This window comes from Hydra vulgaris, chromosome 06 (assembly GCF_038396675.1).
Source record: "Hydra vulgaris chromosome 06, alternate assembly HydraT2T_AEP".
Classification (NCBI taxonomy): Eukaryota; Metazoa; Cnidaria; class Hydrozoa; order Anthoathecata; family Hydridae; genus Hydra; species Hydra vulgaris.
The window spans coordinates 30,655,188-30,679,081 of NC_088925.1; the positions used below are offsets into that span (position 1 = coordinate 30,655,188).

General features: G+C 29.7%; 4 protein-coding genes and 1 non-coding gene across 5 annotated transcripts; 4 read left to right on the forward strand and 1 right to left on the reverse strand.

The window, feature by feature from the left end:
• The first annotated feature begins 1,333 nt into the window (after positions 1-1,333).
• On the forward strand, positions 1,334-2,104 carry LOC136081321 (uncharacterized). The gene has a single exon (XM_065798630.1). It carries the CDS (start codon positions 1,334-1,336, stop codon positions 2,102-2,104), a length of 771 nt encoding a protein of 256 aa, XP_065654702.1.
• A 62-nt stretch (positions 2,105-2,166) lies between these two features.
• Positions 2,167-3,876, forward strand: LOC136081322 (uncharacterized). The gene has a single exon (XM_065798631.1). It carries the CDS (start codon positions 2,167-2,169, stop codon positions 3,874-3,876), a length of 1,710 nt encoding a protein of 569 aa, XP_065654703.1.
• Positions 3,877-13,490: 9,614 nt separating this feature from the next.
• LOC136081323 (THAP domain-containing protein 3-like) lies at positions 13,491-13,916 on the reverse strand. The gene has a single exon (XM_065798632.1). The coding sequence runs from the start codon at positions 13,914-13,916 to the stop codon at positions 13,491-13,493; it is 426 nt and encodes a 141-aa protein (XP_065654704.1).
• A 2,967-nt stretch (positions 13,917-16,883) lies between these two features.
• On the forward strand, positions 16,884-20,004 carry LOC136081771 (uncharacterized). Its single transcript, XM_065799843.1, has 4 exons — positions 16,884-17,342; positions 17,947-18,070; positions 18,221-18,322; positions 18,407-20,004. Exons 1-4 carry the CDS (start codon positions 17,100-17,102, stop codon positions 19,153-19,155), a joined length of 1,218 nt encoding a protein of 405 aa, XP_065655915.1. The 5' UTR covers positions 16,884-17,099; the 3' UTR covers positions 19,156-20,004.
• A 2,799-nt stretch (positions 20,005-22,803) lies between these two features.
• Positions 22,804-22,875, forward strand: trnae-cuc (transfer RNA glutamic acid (anticodon CUC)). Its single transcript has one exon. It is a non-coding gene; the product is annotated as a tRNA-Glu (tRNA).
• Positions 22,876-23,894: the final 1,019 nt, after the last annotated feature.

Here is a 23,894-nt window from a genome sequence, read left to right on the forward strand (position 1 = left end):
AATACCGGTATACCGTACACCGATATCCTGGTTTACCGGCCATTTTTCTATTACCGATACCGAGTTCTAAATATGAAATACCGATATATACCGGTATTTCAATTATTTTTTCATCGCTCAGTAACTGTTCCATTAGACTTCGTGCATGTTTTGACACAGACATTTTAAGAGAGTTATTAGCATGAAAATATCACAGAAAAAAACTTTGATTATAAAAATGGATAACAAAAAATTTTTTGTAACTTTATTATGTTGTGCTTCATTTTATTTGTTTTATATATATTTGCAAATATAACAACAACAAATAAAGACAAAGAATAAATTTAAAAAGAATAAATATTTATCACACACGTATTCATAAGCAAGATAAAAAAAACCTAAAAGCATCTCTATATAATATAAAGACATAACTACATTCCTATTACAGATTTAGTTATGTTTTTTTATTCATATAATATAGAGATATTATATTTTTTTCATGTTTTAAATCTCGTCTGATATTTGATATTTCGTAATCACTGGTTTGCACGTGCTTAAAATAACGACTTCTCAAAATAGAAAACGATTTTGGAAGTAATGACATATATATACACATCATTTCGCAATCGCAATTCCCAAGCAGTCTTAAAAAGCGTGCTTATACAAGCCTATAGGCTTGTATAAGCACGCTTTTTAAGACTGCTTGGGAATTGCGATTGCGAAATGATGTGTATATATATATGTGTAGTTTATATTATTTTAGTTTATGATTCGCAGTCAGTTTAAAGTATAACACATTTAACGAAATAAAATATAATTATATGAAAAGTTCATATAATTCAATATGTAATTCATATAATTGTATTAAATTCATATAAGTTCATATCTTTATCTTCATTTTTATAAATTTTTAATATTTATTTATTTTGTATTTCAAAATTATTTTTCATATTTTGCAAATTATAGTATTCAAAATTGTGTTGCCATGGCTGATAAACCAAACGTATTTGAAGATTTTAAAAAAGGACTTCAGGACAAAAACTCTGTGTGGAATTACTTTTTACGCGAAAATTCTGGAGCTGCAGCAAAATGTAAAAAATGTGCTAGAGAAATGAAGACCTGTGGTGGCTTGACTAATGGACTCCATTCACATTTAAGGACTTCTCACTAAATAAATTTATTGAAATGTTATCAAGTTGAAGTTTTAACTTAGCTGGTGTTTCGACTACGCCTGATTTGCAACTCGTTAGGCCCAGAAATTTTTTGCGTGGCGAACATCGTGGTGAACAGACGCGTTTTCTTACAGTTAAATATTTTTTGAAATTTTTTTTTAATTCGTTAAATAAAAGTTGATATGTCTAAATCAGAAGAGTTAGTTTCGATTGCTATGATGAGAGAGCTACTAAATATTCAAAAAGAAACAATTTTGTCTTTTTTTCATGAAGCATTATCGAACATAAATGAGAGGTTTGATAACTTTCAATCTAGTTTTAAAGAAGTTCGGCGAGAACTCGACGAAATGAAATCTGGATTAAATTTTGTTGGCGATGTATTTAACGATAAAGCTAGAGCAGTTGAGGAAAAAATTAATAAAGTTCACGACGATTTATCAAATGTACGAAAAATGCAGGGTAAAATATCTTCTGACAATATTGAGTTAAAATTAAAAAGCGTTGATATTGAAGACCGTAACAGAAGAAACAATTTAAGAATTGACGGGGTCGTTGAAAATAATGAAGAAAAGAATTGGGAAATCACAAAAAAAAAGGTAAAGCAACTATTTAAAGATAATCTTGGTATTGAAAAAGAAATTATAATTGATCGGGCTCATCGAGTGGGAGTAGCTAATGATAAACGAGAGCGAACAATTGTCTTGAAGCTCCGGGATTACGAGGACAAAAAAACAATTTTGGAAAGAGCAAGAAAATTAAAAGGAACTAATATCTTTCTAAACGAAGATTTTAGTTTTACCACGCGAAAAATTCGAAAGGAACTTTTTGATCAGGCGAAGATACATCGTCAAAATGGCTATTTTGCAAAAGTTGTTTACAACAAACTGATTGTTCACGAATTTCGAGAAAACACCCGCAACACAGATGTTATTCCGACATGCGTAAACGAGTAAGCGTTTTGAGTATTTTCGTTTTTAATTATATTAAATATTTTTAAATTATACATTTTTAAAAAATGGCAGCGCTTTTTCCACAGAAATTAGATTTTCACAATTTAAATTTAGACTTTTTTGAGGACAACTTTATAAATAACCTATCAGAAGAAAATATAAATATTTTTCAAGAAACTCAAATGAACTTAATTAACACACCGTATATTGATCCTTTTGAATTTAAAGTAATAGCAGATGATGGCTCATTTTCTGTATTACACATAAACATTAGAAGCATGCAGCAAAATTTTGATAAACTTAAAGAATTTTTAAATATTTTAAACTACACGTTCGACATCATATCTATTTCAGAGACTTGGCATGACACAGAAAGTTCTCTTGAATTAAATTCTAATTATATATTACCATTTTATAAACTAATAAGTCAATCAAGAGGAAATGGGAAAAAAGGAGGAGGATTAGGAATTTATGTCTTAGAAAAATATGCTTTCAAGATAAAAAATATACTATGCTTTTCAAATGATAATTATGAAAGCCTTTTCATTGAAATTAATAATAAAAAATACCGAAACATTTTAGTTGGATGTGTTTATCGTCCACCGAGTGGAAAAATAAAAAATTTCGAAACTTTTATCAAAAATACGATTATGAAAATAAATAAAGAAAATAAGACATTATATATAACTGGTGACATAAATCTTGATGCTCTTTCTAACACAAAATTTCCAAAAATAAAATCTTTTTTTGATATGCTTTTTAAATTTAATGTCTTGTCAACTATTAATAAACCAACGCGAGTAACAAAAACCTCTGCAACAGCAATAGACAATATTTTTATCAATAATTATTTAGAAACGACATTTGAAACCGGTATATTTTTGACAGATATTAGCGATCATTTCCCGATATTCATAAAAATAAAAAACTTTAAATCTATGTCTGATTGTCATTCAAAAATTATACATTTAAAAAAACGAAATTTAAAATTGAGTAACACTAATAAATTAACAAGTAGACTAAAACAAGAAACATGGAACAACGTATATAAATGTAAAGATACTAATGAAGCTTACAATGCCTTTTTAAGTACATTTTTGGAGTACTTTAATGAAACCTGTCCAAAAGAGATAATAACAATTAAGTCAAAAGCAATTGCTAATCCGTGGATGGATAAATCGTTATTAAAGTGCTCAAAAAAAAAGCAAAAACTTTACAATAAATTTTTGAAAAATAGAAACAATGATAATGAAAAAAATTACAAAAATTATAAATTTTTTTACCAAGATCTCATTAAAAATGCAAAAAAAAAATATTACAGTAATCAAATTAACAAATGCAAATTTGATAGCAAAAAAACATGGTCCATCATTAATCTCTTAATGGGAAGAGAAAAACTAAATTCACCTTCTCTTCCCAAACGAATTGTTATTGAAAATAACGATATATTTTGTCAAAAACTAATTTCAGAAGAATTCAATAAATATTTTACAAATATTGGTCCAAATCTTGTAAATAAAATTGTACCAACATCTGTATCCTTTAAAACCTATCTTAAAAACACGAATAACGTTACCATGCTTGATTATGAATTAGGCTATGAAGAATTAGAGGCAGCTTTTGCCTCCTTAAAAAAAAAAAAGGCTCCAGGATTTGATGAGATATCTGGTGATATAGTTATTGCAAACAAACACAGTCTTAATAGACCCCTGTTTCATATACTTAAGCTCTCATTAAATTCTGGGATATTTCCGGATGTACTTAAATTGGCATAAGTAATTCCATTATACAAATGTAATGATCATTCTGACATTACAAACTACAGGCCTATATCAATACTTTCTGTATTTTCAAAACTCTTCGAACGTGTAGTTTATAATAGAATCTATGATTACTTCATTAAAAACAATTTTTTTTACCCAAATCAGTTTGGCTTTCAAAAAAATCTCTCTACAGAGCATGCAATCATTGAAATAGTAAATCAAATAACTAATGGTTTTGAAAATAATAAATTTACTTTAGGAGTGTTTCTTGATTTATCAAAAGCATTCGATACAGTGGACCATTGCATTCTATTAGATAAATTAAGGCACTACGGAATAATAAATAAAAGTTATTATTGGATTAAAAGCTATCTTACAAACAGAAAACAATATGTAAATAATGTCCAATCTGGAGTATTAAATGTCATATGTGGAGTCCCGCAAGGATCGATTCTTGGTCCACTTCTTTTTCTAATATATATAAATGACTTTTGTAATGCATCTTTAAAAATGAACTCGGTCATGTTTGCAGATGACACAAACTTATTTCTCACAAACAATGATATCAAGAAATTATATGCAGACATGAATATTGAACTGTGTAAAGTAAACAACTGGTTTAAGGCAAACAAACTCTCACTTAACGCTGAGAAAACAAAGTATATACTATTTCACAAAAAAACACAAGAAGAAAATCTTCCTCTCAAGTTGCCTAACCTATCTCTAAATGATAAACTAGTAAATAAGCAATCCAATATAAAATTCTTAGGAATCATTGTTGATGAAAAATTATCCTGGCTTCCACATATAATATATATCCAGTCAAAAATCACCAAAATAATAGGTTTGATGTATCGAGTTCGCTCCTACGTCAATAAAAATAGTCTTAAATTAATCTACTTTGGGCTAATTCATAGCTTCATCAGCTATGCAAACATTTCATGGGCAAGTACTCAAGCGGCAAAGATTAAAAAAATTTATAGTCTACAAAAACATGCCTGCAGAATCATTTACTCAAAAAATAGGCGTGAACACGCTAAGCCCTTAATGAAAGATATGAAAATGATGAATGTGTTTGAAATTAATATCTACCAGCATTTAATTTTCATGTATCGTTATAATCACAATATCTCTCCTATAAGCTTTAATAACAAGTTTAAAATAAATAAAAATGATAGCTATAATCTTAGAGCGAATATGTCCAACACATATAAACTGCCTCGGATAATAAACAAATATTCAGAGTACAGCATTCTATATCGAGGTCCAAAAGTATGGAATACTTTTCAAAAAGGATTCAAAGGCACGGTAAATTCGTTAAGTTCCTTCAAGTTTTTAACAAAAAAAGAAATTTTTAAAATATAAGAAATGTTTTTGGTTAATCATACTTTGAATAATTTCTCATAAATCTGTTTTTGTTTTATTTCTACTTTTGTTGGTTGCTTATCAATTTTATTAGCGAATTACGCGTTTTATTACGATATTTTATTGAAATTTTATTACGCATTAACATATTACGATATTTTTTTGAAATCTTGTTATAGGGGCTCTATGAAAAGATTGCGATAACGTACTGTCATCCTCATCTTCTTTGAGCCCCTATCTGTTTTACTTATTTTATTTATTGAAATTTTATATTACGAAGTTGTAAAATCTTATATTATATTAAAACAGAAATAAAATTACAATTTTTTATACGAAAAACAAAGACGAAGATACACTGCCAAATGTTTTAGGAAAAATGACCGCCACCGTTGGCTTGCCATTCAGAGTTTTTATAACATCTAATGAGCTAAGAAAATCGCTGGTAGCTCGAGATTTTGATGTGCCAAAATCATCTGAATCCATTCGCCAAATAGTTATGAAATATGCTACTAAATTTCGAAATTCAATAATAGAAGAATTACCTGAACTTCAACGTCAAGGAAATCCATTTAGTTTTACGTTTGACGAGTGGACTTCGGTAAAAAATAGACTTTATTTGAACATTAATGTTCATTCTCGAAATGGACTTTGGAATTTGGGTTTAGCAAGAGTTAATGGACATTTCCCAGCAGAAATGTGTGTTAAGTTCATTGAAAACATACTGAAAGAACACAACTTAAAAATTGATCGCGATATTGTATGTATTACCACAGATGGTGCTTCGGTTATGAAGAAAGTAGGCCGATTAATGTCCATCGACCAACAACTTTGTCTAACCCATGGAATCCATAAGGCTGTGGTTGACGTCTTGTATAAAATAACAGTTGTGGAATCGACAGATGATTGTTTTGAATCTGATGAAGATAGTGCTGGTGAGATTTCCGATAAATATAATGAAGACCATTTAGACGGACTAAAGATTTTTCAGAGCTCACCAAATTCAAATGAACTTGCAAATAATTTGGCTCCATTGATAAGCAAAGTTAGAAAAGTTGTAAAGCTGTTCAGAGGATCACCAACAAAAAATGAAACCCTTCAAGTTTATGTAAAAACTGAACAGGGTAATAACCTGTTATCAATATTAGATAATAAGACCAGATGGAACAGCTTACTTTTTATGCTAGAGCGTTTTTATAAACTAAAAAATTCTATTCAAAAAGCCCTGATTGACTTAAACTCGAGTATTAATTTTACGGAATCTGAATTAGAATTAATATTATCAACAGTTTCTATGTTGTTACCAGTGAAATTGGCTGTAGAGGCTTTATGTCGGAGAGACGCTAATCTACTATCAGCTGATGCGACCCTGGCATTTATGCTGCAAAATTTAGGCGTAGGACTATTAAGTAACAATATGAAGATCTCCTTAATTAAAAAAATAAAAGAAAGACGCACAAATTTATCTTATCTCATACAATATCTTCATAAAGGAGATCAAGCCCAAAATAATTTTGGTTCAGATATCATATTTGATCGTCTAACTAAAACTGCTTTGGTAAATTAAATTGTGCATCTTATCCAGCGGCTCTCATCCGTACAAACTGAAACTACAGCATTCCCTACAGAAACAGATGATGACGAAGATACCATAATGTGCGAAGACAAACCTTTGAGCTTGACATTAAAGGAGCAGCTGGACATCGCCATAAATAATGAGATGAAAATGAAAACAGTACCAAAAACAAAGCGAAATATTAACGATTTGACTAAAATGGTACGAAAAGAACTTTCTATATTTGAGGAAGACGGTACACGTGGTACCAACTTGACGTTGGTCTACAATTATATTTTAACTATTCCCCCAACGAGCGTAGAAGCTGAACGGGCTTTCTCTTCATCGGGAATGTTATGTACGAAAATTCGATCATCTTAAAATGACGAAACTTTAAATAATTTATTGTTTTTGCGGGCCTTTTTTTATAATAAATAACTTTTTTATGTTTTTTGTTTCAAATCAATTAATTGTATATATTATTTTAACTTAAAAAATAAAGTATTGGAACCGTTTAATTGTTGCTTTGGGTTTTACTTAATTTTTTTTTTTAGTAATTGTAAATACCGGTATTAATACCGGTATTTCGGTTTTCACTTAACCTAATACCGAAAAACCGGTATTTCATTTTTGGTCCGGTATTGGATGCCCTAATTGTTACGCATTGGCAATTTCATCATTTTTCACTTTTGCTTTTATTATACTAGACGCAACTTTCTCTGCTTCCATACTTCCTTGACTTGATGCTATCAAGATCAGATTCTCTACTGCAGATAAAGAAGAGCAGTTGTGTAAAAGCCCATGTTCAATAGCTGAAAAACATTTACTACATAATTTAGATTAGACATTTGAGTTTGATGTATTTTGAACTTCTTTGGTATGAGTTGTTGAAGACGAAGCAGTTCTTATCATCATCCTTCATTCAATCCTGAAAAAAATTTATATTTGTGTCTTTCAGAAATAAATTCAAGTTTTATCTTCAATCATAATGTCTTATAAAAAAGTGCTTCCAATACTGAAAGTAACGAGACAATCTGGACAAAGAGTCACATAGGAAAAGAAGAACTGTTCCAAAAGAAGAACAATCACTGGATAATAACAGCAGGGTACCACTTAAAATCTTAATTGTTGATTTCTGGGAAAATCCATCAAATGGGGACAAGAACGCATTTGAGCAAATTGAGAAACAAGTTTATTGCAAAAGAAATTTCCACATTTATCAATTTAAGTTGTACAGGCAAAACTGGATTAAGTGCTGAAGACGAACAATAAATGTGTAAAATAAAGAAAAAATAATCCGTTAAATGAAGTTTTTGAGATCACACAAAAAGATGGGTAATGGCTCTGCAGTGCGTACAAAAGATTGTAACATTTTCAGATTGAAAGCAAAGGACATGTTGAGTAATAAAATGAAAAGACTACTAGTACTAGAACTATCCTATCCATCCAAAACAAAAAAAATATCCTTGAAGCCTACTTCAACAACAGTAATGGCAGTAGCAACAACGTCAACTTCCGAAACCGAGTCTGAAGCAGAATACCTAGTGTCTGAAGATTCAGAAGAACACTCCACAAGTACCAGAAAAAGCTACAGCAAAACCAAAACTGCAACCAAAATAATAACATCTTCAAAAACATTATCAACCAGCAAACAGCAACCACTTATCGATAATTATCTAAAAATGGGATTGACATTCAGACACATTCACTGTCTGGTATATTCATATCAACTAACCCCTGGCGACAAAAATTTGGCACAAACTAAACACAAGCAACAACCGTACAAAAAAAGAACAAAAAATTAGTACAAAATAGTAAGCAGCATTTTAATTTTTTCAGGACTGAAATAATGCTCGTAATACAATAGATTTTTACTTTCAGGACTGAAATAATGCTCGTAATACAATAGATTTTTACTTTCAGGACTGAAATAATGCTCGTAATACAATAGATTTTTACTTTCAGGGCTGAAATAATGCTCGTAATACAATAGATTTTTACTTTCAGGGCTGAAATAATGCTCGTAATACAATAGATTTTTACTTTCAGGACTGAAATAATGCTCGTAATACAATAGATTTTTACTTTCAGGACTGAAATAATGCTCGTAATACAATAGATTTTTACTTTCAGGGCTGAAATAATGCTCGTAATACAATAGATTTTTACTTTCAGGACTGAAATAATGCTCGTAATACAATAGATTTTTACTTTCAGGACTGAAATAATGCTCGTAATACAATAGATTTTTACTTTCAGGACTGAAATAATGCTCGTAATACAATAGATTGCAATTCTGCGACACATCTCGGATTATCAACTTTTGTTACAAAACGGATATTTTTCTCATTAAGTTAATTGGTCACTCTTCTATCATAATGTAAAGAGACCTAGTCAGGTCTAGATTACATAATTACCGTCACTGTGATGTTTGTTGATAAAAAGGAACCAATCTTTTGATGCTGCAATCATTTTTGTACACTGTTTGGTTAAATCTCACAGGAACAATAAATAGTTTTGAGATTCAACGATGGAATATGGTAATCCACACAAGAATTGTTTTTTTAGTTTTGTTTTAGCGTCTATGTTTTACATATTTGGTGCATTTTTTGGTTTTATCTGAGTAAAATATATCATGACTTTTTATTTGTATGTTCAAATGTAAAATTCTTCCACACTTCAGTTGCACTTCAGTTACTTTAACTGTTTATCAATGTTTGTTTTGTTTTTTAATGTTTTAACAATGTAGGAATGATCACACTTGAATTTCTTTACAATTTTTCTAGTTGAAGTTTCAGACCGGTTGTTCAAGAAAACTTTCAGGCGATGAGTGTTCTTAGGAGTCATAATCTTTGGTTTTCTGCCTGATCCAGGCTAACGAGACTTTGGTTCATTGTTCTTCCACTTTGCCATATAACGTTTAATGTTTCTTTAGGGGGTGATTAGAGGCAATGAAGTACTCTACTATATTCTTCGTTTTAGCGTCAGCATGCAAATAACAATGGTTGTACACTTATTAACTTATGTTGTTGGCTTCATTTTAAGATTTTTTATTTATTAATCTAACTAAACAAAACTTTTAGTAAAAGATAACTAACACTTTATAAACAAAACAACTAAAAAAAGAAAAAAAATCATCAAAGTCATCAAAAAATCATCAAGTTATCAAAAAAGCTGTTAAACTTAAAAAAGAAATGAATAAAACACTACATTTAGAAAGCTAATCACTGCAGTTTGATGGTTAACGTATTAGTCACCAAGAATATTAAGTGTTAGTGTTGAAAATTAAATGAAGAAAAGTTAAGTTGCAAACACTAGATCTGATTGACGAAAAAATAAGATACTGTTGTTAAAGGCATAACGATTAACATACCGTTGAAATAACAAAATTATTATAACAGTATTTATAATTTTATAATAATTTTGCCAAACAGGCGAAGTCTTCTGTATTAACGTTATCAAAGAACATCGTTATGTCTTCAAGTCAGCAACCTTAGTATTCAATACCTGGTACTGCACAAAAGCCACAGAAAAAAATTATTTAAAAATAGAGAATACAACTGTAGCATCTACTATCCTTGAAATTTAAATGTACATTATCTAAAGCACAATTGCTACTCAAAACGACAACACAATCAAGAGCTGTGGATAAACTGCGCTTAGTTTGTTTGTTATAGTAAACTGCACTTCGATGCTTTGTTATAGAGACTTTAATTTTAGTCACGTTTGATAGCCTTTCAGCATATGACGAATATAACAAAGCCATAAATTTACATTCCCCATTGACGAATTCTCTATTTAAAAAAGGAGCTATGGTTTACCTCAATTAAACCATAAGTTTGGTAAAAAAAGTTCGAAGAGGACATAGTAATTAGTCTTATCCAAAAAAGTTCGAAGAGGACATAGTTTGTAATTAATCCAAAAAAATCTGCTTACTTTTGTCCGAAATAAAAAGCGAGTTAAAGAACTGATCAGCGCTTTAGAAATCATGGAAGGAACAACAACAGTTGACCAGGAAATCATCAGTCACACTCTACACAGTTACTTTGAAATGGTATTTTTTTTAAAATTCAACACACACGATGCCTCCATAAAAAGTTGCAATTTCGAAACAGTAGACTTATCTTTTGAAGATGTCGAGTCGAGAACACGCTATTTCACAAAGAGCAACTCAATGAAAGCAGATGGATTCCATCCATGGATCTTAAGAAGATGTTCTGTAGCTTTCCTTACATCAGTTGCACCAAGACCTACTATAAATACAAGGCCGGGTTTGTTGGTTTTTACGGAAAAAATTAGGAGGCCAGTTTTTTTTTGTGTGTGTAATTATTGAGTTTTCATAGAAAATGCTGGAATAATAAAAATATAAATTATTAAAACAAATAAAAAACTGTTTAAAATTCTTTTTTATTTAAAGTAATATAAACATTCATAAAATCACAATAAATTTTAAAATACTGTGAAATTAACAACAAGAAATAGATTAATCATTATGCTTTCTTTTTGTTCTCTTTGATTTAAAAGCAACAGTCTCGTCTTTTCTTTTTCCACCATTGATAATTATTTGCTTGTTGTTAAAGTATATGTTTATAAATATATTATTAATAAATATTATAGCATTATTAAAATGCTGAGGACACATGAAGATCCCTCCTCTTTCAAGATTCAGGAGCTTTCTTGTAGCATATCTGATATTACCAGCATTTAAAAATAAATTTTCTTGAGCTAAATCTAGTTTAGCAAAGCAATGGGATATATATGATGCAAGATGTTTCCCAGGTAATTGAAGCTCCTCTAGAGAGCAAATTTGTATACTCAACACAAATGGTGACCGTCTCATGATTTAATAACGCTTCACATTCAGAACAAATAAATTTTTTAGAGATTTTTTTCATAACAAATCCTGCAATGTAGGTTGCCACCTCCTTGCTGTCATCGTCTAAATCAATCTCTTCAAAATCATTTTCAAAATCGATTTCACATGAAAGATCTGGACTTGTCTCTGGTTTAAGATTTAAATCCCAGTAATTTATATCTTCTTTCATTAGAGATTTAATTTGAAGTATTTTCTCAGAAGATTCAACTTCATGTAAACCAACAAGAAAACGACCTCCACTCATTTGTCTATATTTTGAAAATCGACGTAATAGAGGGTCACTTTGGAAACGACTTGTTAAAATGTAAGTATAACCTTCATTGAGTAAATCATCACACAAATCAGCAGAACTTTTTAATGTTTTTATCATAGCATTTGTTGTTTGCTTGCTAAGAGTAAACTTTCCACACTCCTTTAATTGTTTTATTTGCTATTCATTATTCCACTTCGAAAAACAACGTAAGAATTCAGGTTTTTTATCTTCCCTCACAACTGCATAACCAATATAGTTATTTAAATATTTTGACTTTGAATTCGATATTAACCACCAACTATTAATAAGGCGTAAAAATTAAGCTGCAGATAAATCTTGTGGAAAATAACTTTTAATGGCAGCTGACATTGTTTGAAACGTTGAAAAACATTCAAAGCAAGAGGAACACTTTGCTTATCATTTCCTGGATGTAAATTTTGAAATGTGAGTTTATGTGCCTTATGTAAATTAGCACTAAGTTTTTCATCTTTTTTGTAAGTTTTATGGAGAAGATGCCAAGATATTTCACCAGCAGTAACTGAAATAGGATCATAAAGTCCATCGAAACGGAAAACAGTGAATATAAATCGCTTAGAAATAAGTAGATTATTTCGAATATTTTTTAAGAGATAAACACTATCATACATAAGGTAAATTTTTTTTTCTTTGTACACAATAAAATGATCTTCTTCAGATTTACCAGTTCCGAAGCATTTAATCAACTGTCCATATCCTGATACATTTGTTGAATGATTGTCTGCAACTATTGAACGTACATTAAATCCTGCTAATTTCAAAACAGACAAACTTTCTTTAATTTCAAGGAAAACTGTATCTCCATTTATTTTTGTTTGTGGACAAGACTTTATGACATAAGGGATAGATTTTTTTAAACTCACAACTATAAAAACAAGGATACTTTTGAAAAAGTTACCATTTTTATCCAAACCAACATATATACCGCAACAATACTCACTACATTTCTGTAAATACATTTCATCCAACATTAAAATACAGTCTGGGTCTACTTTTCCTTCCTCCAAAAGTAACTTAATAGCTTTTAAGGGTTCAATTCCTCCAGCTGCTCAATTCCTCCATTTTTTCTTGTAATTGAATGTATGCTTGCTTTGAAGTATAGCGTTGTAATAATGAAAAACGAAGAACTTCAGATGAATATGGTTTCCTGCCTTTCGGTTTATAATATTGGATACTATGAATTTCATCTAAAATAGTATTTTTTTTTTCTGCAACAAAAATACGCATATATGATGCAAGGTTTTCTAATATGCTAATATTTTTAAGTAAATATTGGTTTTGCTTAAACCACTTTGGAAGAGGAATTTGACATCCATTGTGATGCAACTTAACATGCAAAGTAGAATCGACTTGTATTGATTTAATACAGGGAGCATTATCAATAGATGCCACATTAAAAATACGATAATATAAAACATGGGAGTCATATTTTTGAAAAATAAAGCCAACAGGACTTGAAGTTGAATTTAACATTTCTAGGTCTTTGATAGAAATTCCAGAAGAAATGGAAAATAGAAATGGAAAAAGATTCTATAAGAATCTTTTTAAAAAATATCTGATTCATCTTGAATGCTTGTGACACATCTAGTTGGAGATTTTCTTGATGGACCTGGAATAGATAATAACAGAGAAGGTGGAATTTTTTTTATTGCATCATTTGAATAAATAGTTGGTATCGGATGAAGATCATAAATAAGAGTCATTCTAACACCATGATTTAGAAATTTTGGATTAAAGTGTGCACTACAAACACCTGAATGTTCTGTAGGAAACCAATTTTTTCTATTAACAAACTTAATCCATTTTTTTCTTAACTCAGGTCTTTTAAGAGCATCAGGAAACGCAAAAACACTACTTTCTTTGTTATAAACTGTTGTTTCTGAAGTCAATTTTAGAGTATTCACATTTGTATTTGATGATTTACTTTTGTATCCACTGCAACAGTATATCACTGCACACTTGTTTGGCATTGTATTAAAAATTCTAGGTTTGAAAATAAAAGTAATTCTTATATTTTTGAAGCACAATAAAAATAATCATATCTCAAAAGCGACAAGGTGTTATAAATGTGTCTAATTTAAATATTGTATTTATATTGTTACTTAATTAAAATCTTATTTAAAACATCAAAATTAATAAGTTCCTCATAACTAAACTCATAATAAAATTCATATATAATCAAAAAATATTATATATAACAAGAAAAACAAAGCCTTCTGTTTAAAGATATCGTTTATTAAAGCAAATAAAACTGGCCTCCTAATTTTTTCCGTAAAAACCAACAAACCCGGCCGTGTATTTATAGTAGGCCATGGTTGCACTCATTTTAAAATGCTCAATTAGCACTGGGGTTTTTCTCAAACTATGGAAATCCAATATTACACCAATCTTTAAATAGCACTAGACTCAAAGCGAACATCTACAGACCAGTTTCTCTTACGACTGTGTTATGCAAGGTTATTGAGAGTTTCGTAAACGATTGGATAATTTTTTTCCATTCGCCCTCGGTTAAGTCAATATATGGTTTATCAGGGTTGTTTTGCGAGGAAACAATGCATTTGTAAATAATATTTTTTGATAAACAATTGCCATTTATAGGGCAGTCAATTTTTGCTTGCTAACAATTTTCAGTATTTTTTTTTTTTTTTAATATAAAAACAAATGACTAGTCTAAAATTATCTTTTCATGATTTTTTAATTATCTAATGTAATTGATGCAACTTCCTGGTTGCAAAACACTACAGTTATTACATAATTAATTATAACAATTCCCAACCTTTCTGTGAAACAATTTTTCTATAATTTGAACTTTTTGATGTTTAGACATTCTTTTACTAATATATATATATATATATATATATATATATATATATATATATATATATATATATATATATATATATATATATATATATATATATATATATATATATATATATATATATATATATATATATATATTAGTAAATACATATATATATAGATATAGATATATATATATATATATATATATATATATATATATATATATATACATATATATTTATATATAAATATATATATATATATACATATATATATATATAATATATATATATATGTATATATATATATATATATATATATATATATATATATATATATATATATATATATATATATATATATATATATATATAATATATAATATTTTTCTTTTTACAAAATACAAAAATGCTTATGTTTTTCTTAATCTGCACAATGGAATTTCTTTTTTATTAGTTTTTTAGGTGCTCCAAGAAGTTCTAACCGTCTTACGAACACCACGGAAATGCACTTAGCGAGAAAGTTCACGCCCGCTTTCTTACTAATGATGTATTTATGGCTAGTGCTGCCTTTTAACCTCGGACATCTAGTTCTGAAGCCAGAATTTTAACTGCTACACCACGGCAACTAATTTAAAAATAGAGTAAAACACCTTGTGCTTACCATGCACTTTTGGTGTCGCTATTTAGCCGCTAAAAAGATCATGTGGATTTATTTTTAAAGTTACGATTGTTAAACTTTTGTCAGTTATTATGCAAGCATCTGAGTTTTTATTAGACATTATTTCGGAACAATTATTTTTTAGCAACAACAAAGTTCATTGCGAGCACCGGATTTTTTATCTTATTAATTTATTATAGAAATTTATGGAAAGTTATGGAAAATACCTGATGCAATAGCATCAGGATCGTCTTTTTTATTGCAACAATCGCAGCAACCAATACCTGAAGTGTTGCAGATTGCAAATGCATGTAGAGAAGCAAACAAAGACATTTTTGTGTCATTCTTTGAAAATGAACTAAAAATGTCTATTGTCACTAAGACAATATCAACAACTGCCCAAAGCTTATTAAACGTTTAGGTATTGATTGAATCTACATCAACTAACGCGAGATTTTTTTCAATTGCCGGTAACTTCTGTACAAATTAACATTCTTTCATGAAACTTGACTTGTCGGATATACTAGTCTTTCTCAAATAAAAAACTATTTGAAAATATCATTTTTAAATGCCACTTTATTTTAATGTGTGCATTTTGCAGTGTACTATAAACAGTGCAGTTTATAGTACACTGCATTTTGCAGTGTACTATCTCCTTGCTTCTTATTGTTAAAAAAAAAATGATTTTGCTAAATTTTGTTTCTTTAGACGTTTTTTTGTTTTCTTTAATTTATAGATCTAAATCCAATATTTATATTATATATAAAATTTCTGTAGATTTCATTAAATTTTTACGGCATTAATAAAAGTTTGCTTTTATAAAAATAAAACATTAAACTGGTTAACCGGTTTTGACATAAAAAAGCCAAAAACTGGTTTTTTGAAATTCTCCAGTTTCCTCCAAGCCCTGTTGACATATCAACTGAGAATATTATATTGAGAATATTAAGAGCTACACCAGAAAGCAGATTTTCATATTACTGTTTTGTACTTATATTACAGTACTGTTAATAATATAGACATACCTAAAAACATACCGGAAATACTTGATAATGAAGTTCTTGTTGGTCAACTGTTTTGGACTTCACATACAGCTTTCAGCTTAAACAGAACTGTTGAAAAAGTCTTTAAACTTATAGAAAATGAAATGAATATGGGTAATTTTTTTAAAGGTTTCTTGTTAGATATATCTATTAGCAAAAGTACCCAAACGTTATCTCTGACCTTTCTACCACGAGTACTAAACTTGTTTGATCCAAAATTTATTCAAAAACCATAGCATTATCATAAAGAATTTAAAACCTTTATGCTGCGTAAAAGCAAAGATATATTTTTATTTTGCATTTAAAGATGTTTTATTTGAATAACCTTTTCTTTACCATTTGCTTTATCTTTTGCATTCACTGGCGAAATAAGATTGATTTAACTTCAAGGAATTTATAGATACCAACATAGGACACTGTAGACCAGAGTGACCGCCAGGTTAAGTTGTTCCCCAGGTCTGATTTTTCTTTTTCAATAGTTGGGTATACATTAGTAGACACCATTTATGACATTAAAAACTTCTGAGTGATTGGACAAAGTCAAAAAAAATTTGCTCAAAAATATTTATTTTTAGCCATAAAAATCTTAATAAATTAGATGAAAACTCGGTTGAAAGTCCGCGAAATTATTAAATTGTATATACAATGGCGGACTGTTTACATAAAACGTGTGCTGTTTGTCTTACACAGTTCGGGAAAAAGTCATCTAAAATTCAAAAGATCACTCCAGCAATTGAAACAAAGATAAAAACTTTCGTCTGGAGTCAGTATAGTTTAGATGTAACCAACTATCCCAAGGTTATTTGTAACAATTGCCACAGAAACCTCTATGATCTCGACAAGAACAAGGTGGAGTACCTAGGGAACTGGATAGTGAAGATATCCAAGGTAAAATTCATGTTAATCTGTTTTTTTATGTATAATAATTATTATTAATTTCTAGTTAATACTTTGTTATATTTACAATCACACAGTTTCTTAACTAAAAGTATAGAATTTTTTTTTTAATACATGTTATTACAACATTTACTTAGTACATGTTATTAATACATATACATGTATTAAAAAATAATACATGTGTTATTAAAAAAACTTTCAGTTTTTCTATTGTATGCGTAGACTTAAAATGTATATAACTTTATATATTATATATGCAGCACGATAAGTATATGTATATACATATACTTAGTTTAAGTATGACATGCATGGAAGTATTTGAGTATAATATGTATGTATGTAGACTACATACATACTACATATATACTACATTGTAGTATATAAATATTAGTTATACAAAACATGTATATAAGGTTGTATAAGATAAACAACTAATTACTATTTATTTATTAACTATTTATTTACTGTTTACAGTGTAAGCTTAAAATTTAATTATATAGTATATATAGTTAAACTTACATAGTGTATAGTAAAATACCATTTAGTATGCTAAAATAATATCACTTACTGATCAATATTTTTTCCATTATTTTAGATTGATAGATTGCATCTTAGAAGATCATCAAATATCAAAGACATTGTTGATGAAATCAGTGCCTTTAATGATTCTGAACATGCAAAGTCTTCCAGACTATGTTCAACATGCTTTGGCTTTGTAGGTTAGAATTTTATTATTGTTGTTGTTTTATTTTTTCATATATATAATGCTTCATATATATAATGCTTCACATAACAAAATTTATTTTACTTAATAAAATATTTAGTTAATTAAAAATTTTGTTCATTTGTTTTCAAACAAAAATATTTAGTGCAAGGAGTGGCTCATATCTGTACAGAGAGCAGAGCTGTGAACAATCTCATTGAAGCGGCAGAACAGTTTGGACCTAAATATTTAGAACGGGTAGCCTCAGGCAAGTATATTAAGCTGTTCTTTAATATAAATACATATTTAAAATTCCAAATAATAAATATATTTTATTTATGTATGTTGCCAGGTATACTTAAGCACAAGATGGAAGCTGAAAATATTTGTAGAGGACAGAAGTTTCAGTTGGCTACTCAAGGGTCTCCTTTGAACATTGTGGTTGGAACTCCTGACAAAAAAACTGACCGAATTGAGCTGAAACAGGTGTCCTTTGGTACTGTTATGGAGTTGGTTAAATCTCTTGAGCTTTCAAAAAATCAAACAAAGAATTTTTGTTCCAAATATAGATCTAGTATGGGAACTCAAACCTGTATTGAAGCGAACATCTTTGAAAAAATTGAAGCTCTCCATAACCGTATAGATGAATTTTACACTTCTAAAGAATTAGGTTTTATGGATGGAGAAGAAGCCATTACTAGAACATTGGTTCATGTAAAAGATACATCTACATTTATACAGCATGTCATTACAGAAAGAGGAATAGATCCACATGACTCCATATTGAGAATAGCTATGGATTCAGGTCAGGGATTCCTTAAAGTTACTGTAAATGTGTTTAATCCCCTGGAAAAAACAGATTCAGAGCTAGATGATGCTGGAGTAAAAAGATCCTTTCTTATAGCAATTGTTGAGGGGGTTTCTGAAGCTAACGATAATCTTTGGAAGCTTATTGAGCCCCTGAATTTAAACGATGTAAAGTTTTACGTTGTATTTGATCTAAAATGTGCGAATTCAGTGTTTGGAATTAGTAGTCATGCTGGGAAATACAGTTGTTTATATTGTGAGGGATCCTGCACTCTTGAGCCTGGAATTAAATGAACACTTAGGTCATTGGATGATCATTATAACATTTACCCTTGACGGAAAGAAGAAGTCAAAAATGTCACACTTTAAAAATGTTACAAATCCAAGATATTTGTACAAAGAGGAAGATCCTGAAACTCTTCTCGAAGAGTTGGTTCCTGTTCCTGAGCTCCATGTTCTAATGGGAATAGTAAATAAACTTGCAGTACTTCTAGTTAGTGTATGGCCTTTGTTTGAGAAGTGGTTACAATCAAACTACATCATGTTTCGAGGATACCAAGGCATAGGGCTTGACGGAAACAATGCAAGCAAGTTCCTGAAGTTGGAGGATATACTTGAAAGAGATATTATAAACAATGGAAAATATGACTTACTACCAATAGTAAACTGTGTTAGAAAGTTTAAATGCCTTCAAGCAGAAGCATTTGGTATGGTAGCAGGGGATAACATCAGCACTGCTGTTCTGGAGTTTAAAAAGTCCTATGCAGATTTGATTGAATACGTGCATGCCACATTTGAGGGTATCAAGCTCAGTGTTACATGGAAAGTTCACATAGCAGTATGTCATATACTTCCTTTTCTTCATTCTACTGACTTCGGCCTAGGAGTTTACTGTGAGCAAACAGGAGAAGCTATTCATCATGAATTCAAAAAAACATGTAATAGATACAAACGAAGAGTAAACCATATAGATAATGCAAAACGACTAAAATCCAGTGTTGTCGAGTTTGTATCAAAAAACATTAAATAAACTGAATAATTATATAATTTAATTTAATGTTTATAATTTCAAGTATATATTGTAAAGTATATTATTTATAGATTTAGACTTATATTATAACTAGTTAACATAAAGCTTTTTTACTTTGTGCTTTTATTTGTATAGGATAAGTTACACCTATTTTTCAATTTTTTTTTTCAATTTTTTTTAACACCCTAGAAGTTTTAAATGTTATAAATAGTGTCTTCCCAAAATGTTATAAATAGTGTCTTCCCAAAATGTTAGAAATAGTGTATACCCAACTATTGAAAAAAAAAATCAGACCTAGGGAACATTTTAATCTGGTGGTCACTCAGGTCCACAGTGATAAGTATAGCTATTTTTTGATTTTTTTGTCTCATTTTTTTTTTGAAAATTCCAACACCCCAGAAGTTCTAAATGTTATAAATGGTGTCTACTAATGTATATCTAGCTATCGCAAAAAAAAAATTAGACCTGGGGAACAACTCAACCTGGCGGTCACTCTGGTCCACAGTGAGGAGTTTTTATACCAACAAATATACATCATAAATAAACTTGTTTGCTTAATACAAGATGTGTTTTATTGCATAATAGTCGTGGTAGCAGTTTTTGGAATTCAAGTCGTTTCACTAATTTTTGTAAAATTCTATTTTAGCTTGTTTAACTTACAAGAATCTGATTCAAAGGTAAAATACATTTACTAGTGAATCAGATGTCTGTGAATTTATTAATAAAGAAAGAGATCTGTTAAAATATCTGTTGAAATGAATGAAAAATGAGGTTATTTATTCCAAGGATATTAGTAGGTCCTTTTGGTGTCATTTATAACGCATAATGATTACATATTTTATTGATAAAATGAAAAGAAAAATATTTACCATGGATTCTAATTTGCTTATATTTAATATTAATAACAATTTTATTTAATTTAACATCTGACTTTGACACAGTCAATTGTTTAATTAAATATTATCATTTTTTTATAATAGAAAAGATGAATCCATCGTAAATATTTTTCATTTTGCTTTTTCATACGTAATCATTGACAATGCCGGATTAAGGCTTTTGGGGACCGGGTGCAAAAAATTATTTGGGAACCCCATTCCTTAAAAAAATATATTCAAAAACAAATGCAGGAAAACATGAAATTACTTTTTTATTCACTGAGAAAATTTTCTCACTTTTACTTTGGAAAAGTTAATTACGACTTCTTCAAAATTAATTAAGACTATCAAAATTTATTCTTCTCATTTGACATGAACTTGGAAGCTTGACTATTTCGTCATTGGTTTTTGTACCTAAAGAATAAGTAGTACATAGGGATTTGACAGCAGCAACAATTACAACTTTTTCTCTGCAAACTCGTAAGCAGAAAGCCATTTTTATCTAGCGCATTTTCAACTAGTCTATGATATGGAAAAAGTGTTTAATTTTAAATTTGTACTTATAATCTATTTTGCCCCTTAGAACAACTTTATTCTTTTTTTTTTTTTTTGCCAACTCCTACTTTACGCATCTTCTTCTTTGTATATTCATGTTTTTACTGCTTAAGAATAATGTTTGAGAACCTTCCAGCAGATTCTTTTAAGAAAACCTTCATAAGTTGATATTACAAATTCCGAAAAAAATTAAAGCAATCGCACAACAAAAGCTTAATCTGCACTTCTATTCTGAAGTTTTATACTAGTCGCATTAAATCATAGCATGATTCTATGCCAAAGTTCCGTCATAAAAGCAACATCAAATGTTTTCATTTTCTTTAAAATTGTAGAGGCTTATTTTGTGTCTCACGTTTTTTATCATTATCCAGATAATTGATTCTAGGGTCTCAAGAACATGAATGTAATTCGCATGTAAAGTTTTAACAAAAATGGTTCTTGCTGACCAACTTTTCCCACTCATGCTTTGATAATATCTTTCCTGTCCTTTCCTGAACCTCTTTACAAGACCCTAACAAATTATCTTTTATCTGCGAGTTGTCAATAAGAGGTTTTTAACATTACCTCTGCCCTGGTTTTCTCAACTTTGTAAGTTTTTAACAAGAAATAAGTCAAGTTTTGAAAGGAACTCTAAGGCCCTGAGAATGACCCTAACAAATTATCTTTTATCTGCGAGTTGTCAATAAGAGGTTTTTAACATTACCTCTGCCGTGGTTTTCTCAATTTTGTAAGTTTTTAACAAGAAATAAGTCAAGTTTTGAAAGGAACTCTAAGGCCCTGAGAATGTTTCCATAACTAAAGTTGCCTATTTTTTCTTAGTCTCCTCTAAGACCTCGAATGCACAAAAACTTCAAACATCCAACAACGCTTTTCAAAATACCCCTGAAGTAACTCTTTTCATCATTTTTTAACTTCTGTTTTAAATGAGCATCATTTTTTTCAAACTTTTCCGAATGGCACTGGACTGCATCAGTGTGCTGTTCGCTTTGTTTATGCCTCTGTATAAAATGCTGTCCACGTCACCAGTCGTCAAATCCAGTTCTGAAGTTATCTAAATCTTGAAAAAACAAGCAAAAGAAAAAAAATACTTTTCCAGTGGATGGTGAATAAATAAAACAGTCATTTCATCATTTTTCAACTTGTAGGGGAGACAGGGGGGGAAAGACGGGTATTCATATGTTGACGTAATTTTATAGTAATTTTATAGGGAGTCTCTGAATGTTTGATAAGTTTTTGATGAGGGAGAAGGGGGTAAAATTTTCTAAAAAAATTATTGACAATTAATGGACAGCCCTTTTATTAATATTAAAAATATTTATAATGGAAAAAAATTATAAATTCGATATTAACATGAAAAACCATTTTTGAAAAAGTAGTTAAACTACAAAGAAATCTAAAAACAGTTATTTTTGAACCCCAACCCTGTTATAACAAGCTATATTTATATAAATAATTATTCAAAAATATTAAGAGTAATGTCAATCCCGTGTGGTCTAGTGGCTAGGATCCGGCGCTCTCACCGCCGTGGCCGGGGTTCGATTCCCCGCACGGGAGATCTTTTTAAATCATTTCTTGTAAATAGTCAGTGTCAAATATACTTGTAAACTACAAACTACAAACTTGTTTATAAAAATTAATGGTTTTTTAAATTTCCAGCAAACATTCTATAGCGGAATTTTAGTGGACCTATTTAGACATTTTGGGCAGACCACTGTAGTTTTGCTCATCGGTTAATTAGTGGACCATTAGTGGCAGCCGCCAAAAGGGTAAGCCGACGACTAACCACTATTAACATGTCGGAAAGTTATCAGCTTGCCAATTATAGCGGCTACCACTAATGGTCCACTAAGTAACCGATGAGCAAAACTAAAATAAACCGCTAAAAAATGCCCATATAGGTCTACTGCAAATCTACTAAAACAATGTTTGTTGGGTTGTAATAAAAAAAAACTGTTTTTGTTTATTAGGTATAAAAAAAACTATGATGAACATAAAAATTAACTTATAACAATTGCTTTATATATTACCAAAGAACTAAAATTTTAATAATTATTTATATACTCGGGGCTTCATAATTAACGGATCTACTTTTGAACCAGAGTTGTCAAGCAAAGTCAAGCCGAGTATATGTCTTACCGAGTATATGTCAAGCCGAGCATATGTCTTGATGTTATTAAAAGATGTTTGACTTAGGGGTTGTGACAGGCCCATCATCTTTCATCACAGAATGAGTTCATAAGTGAACGTGCTTCGATGGTGCGGTGTGCTCTTTTAAAGGAATTTAAAGACGTTGGAAACTTTACGGTCATTACCGATGGGTTGCCATCTGTATCACAAAAAGATCACTTTCTTTGTGTTTTCTTGTGTACATAGAAACAAAGGAGGAAATTAGCGGATCACAATGAACTCTCGAAATGCAGCTTTCTTCCATGAGATCCCCAAACAACAATTTAAAGTGAATATCTTTAATATTGCGCTTGATCATTTCATTTAACAATTTAAATCAAGACTTATGAACAAATTAAATCAAGAATTATGAAGACTGTTTCTTTAAGATTTTTATTTGCCTGGTT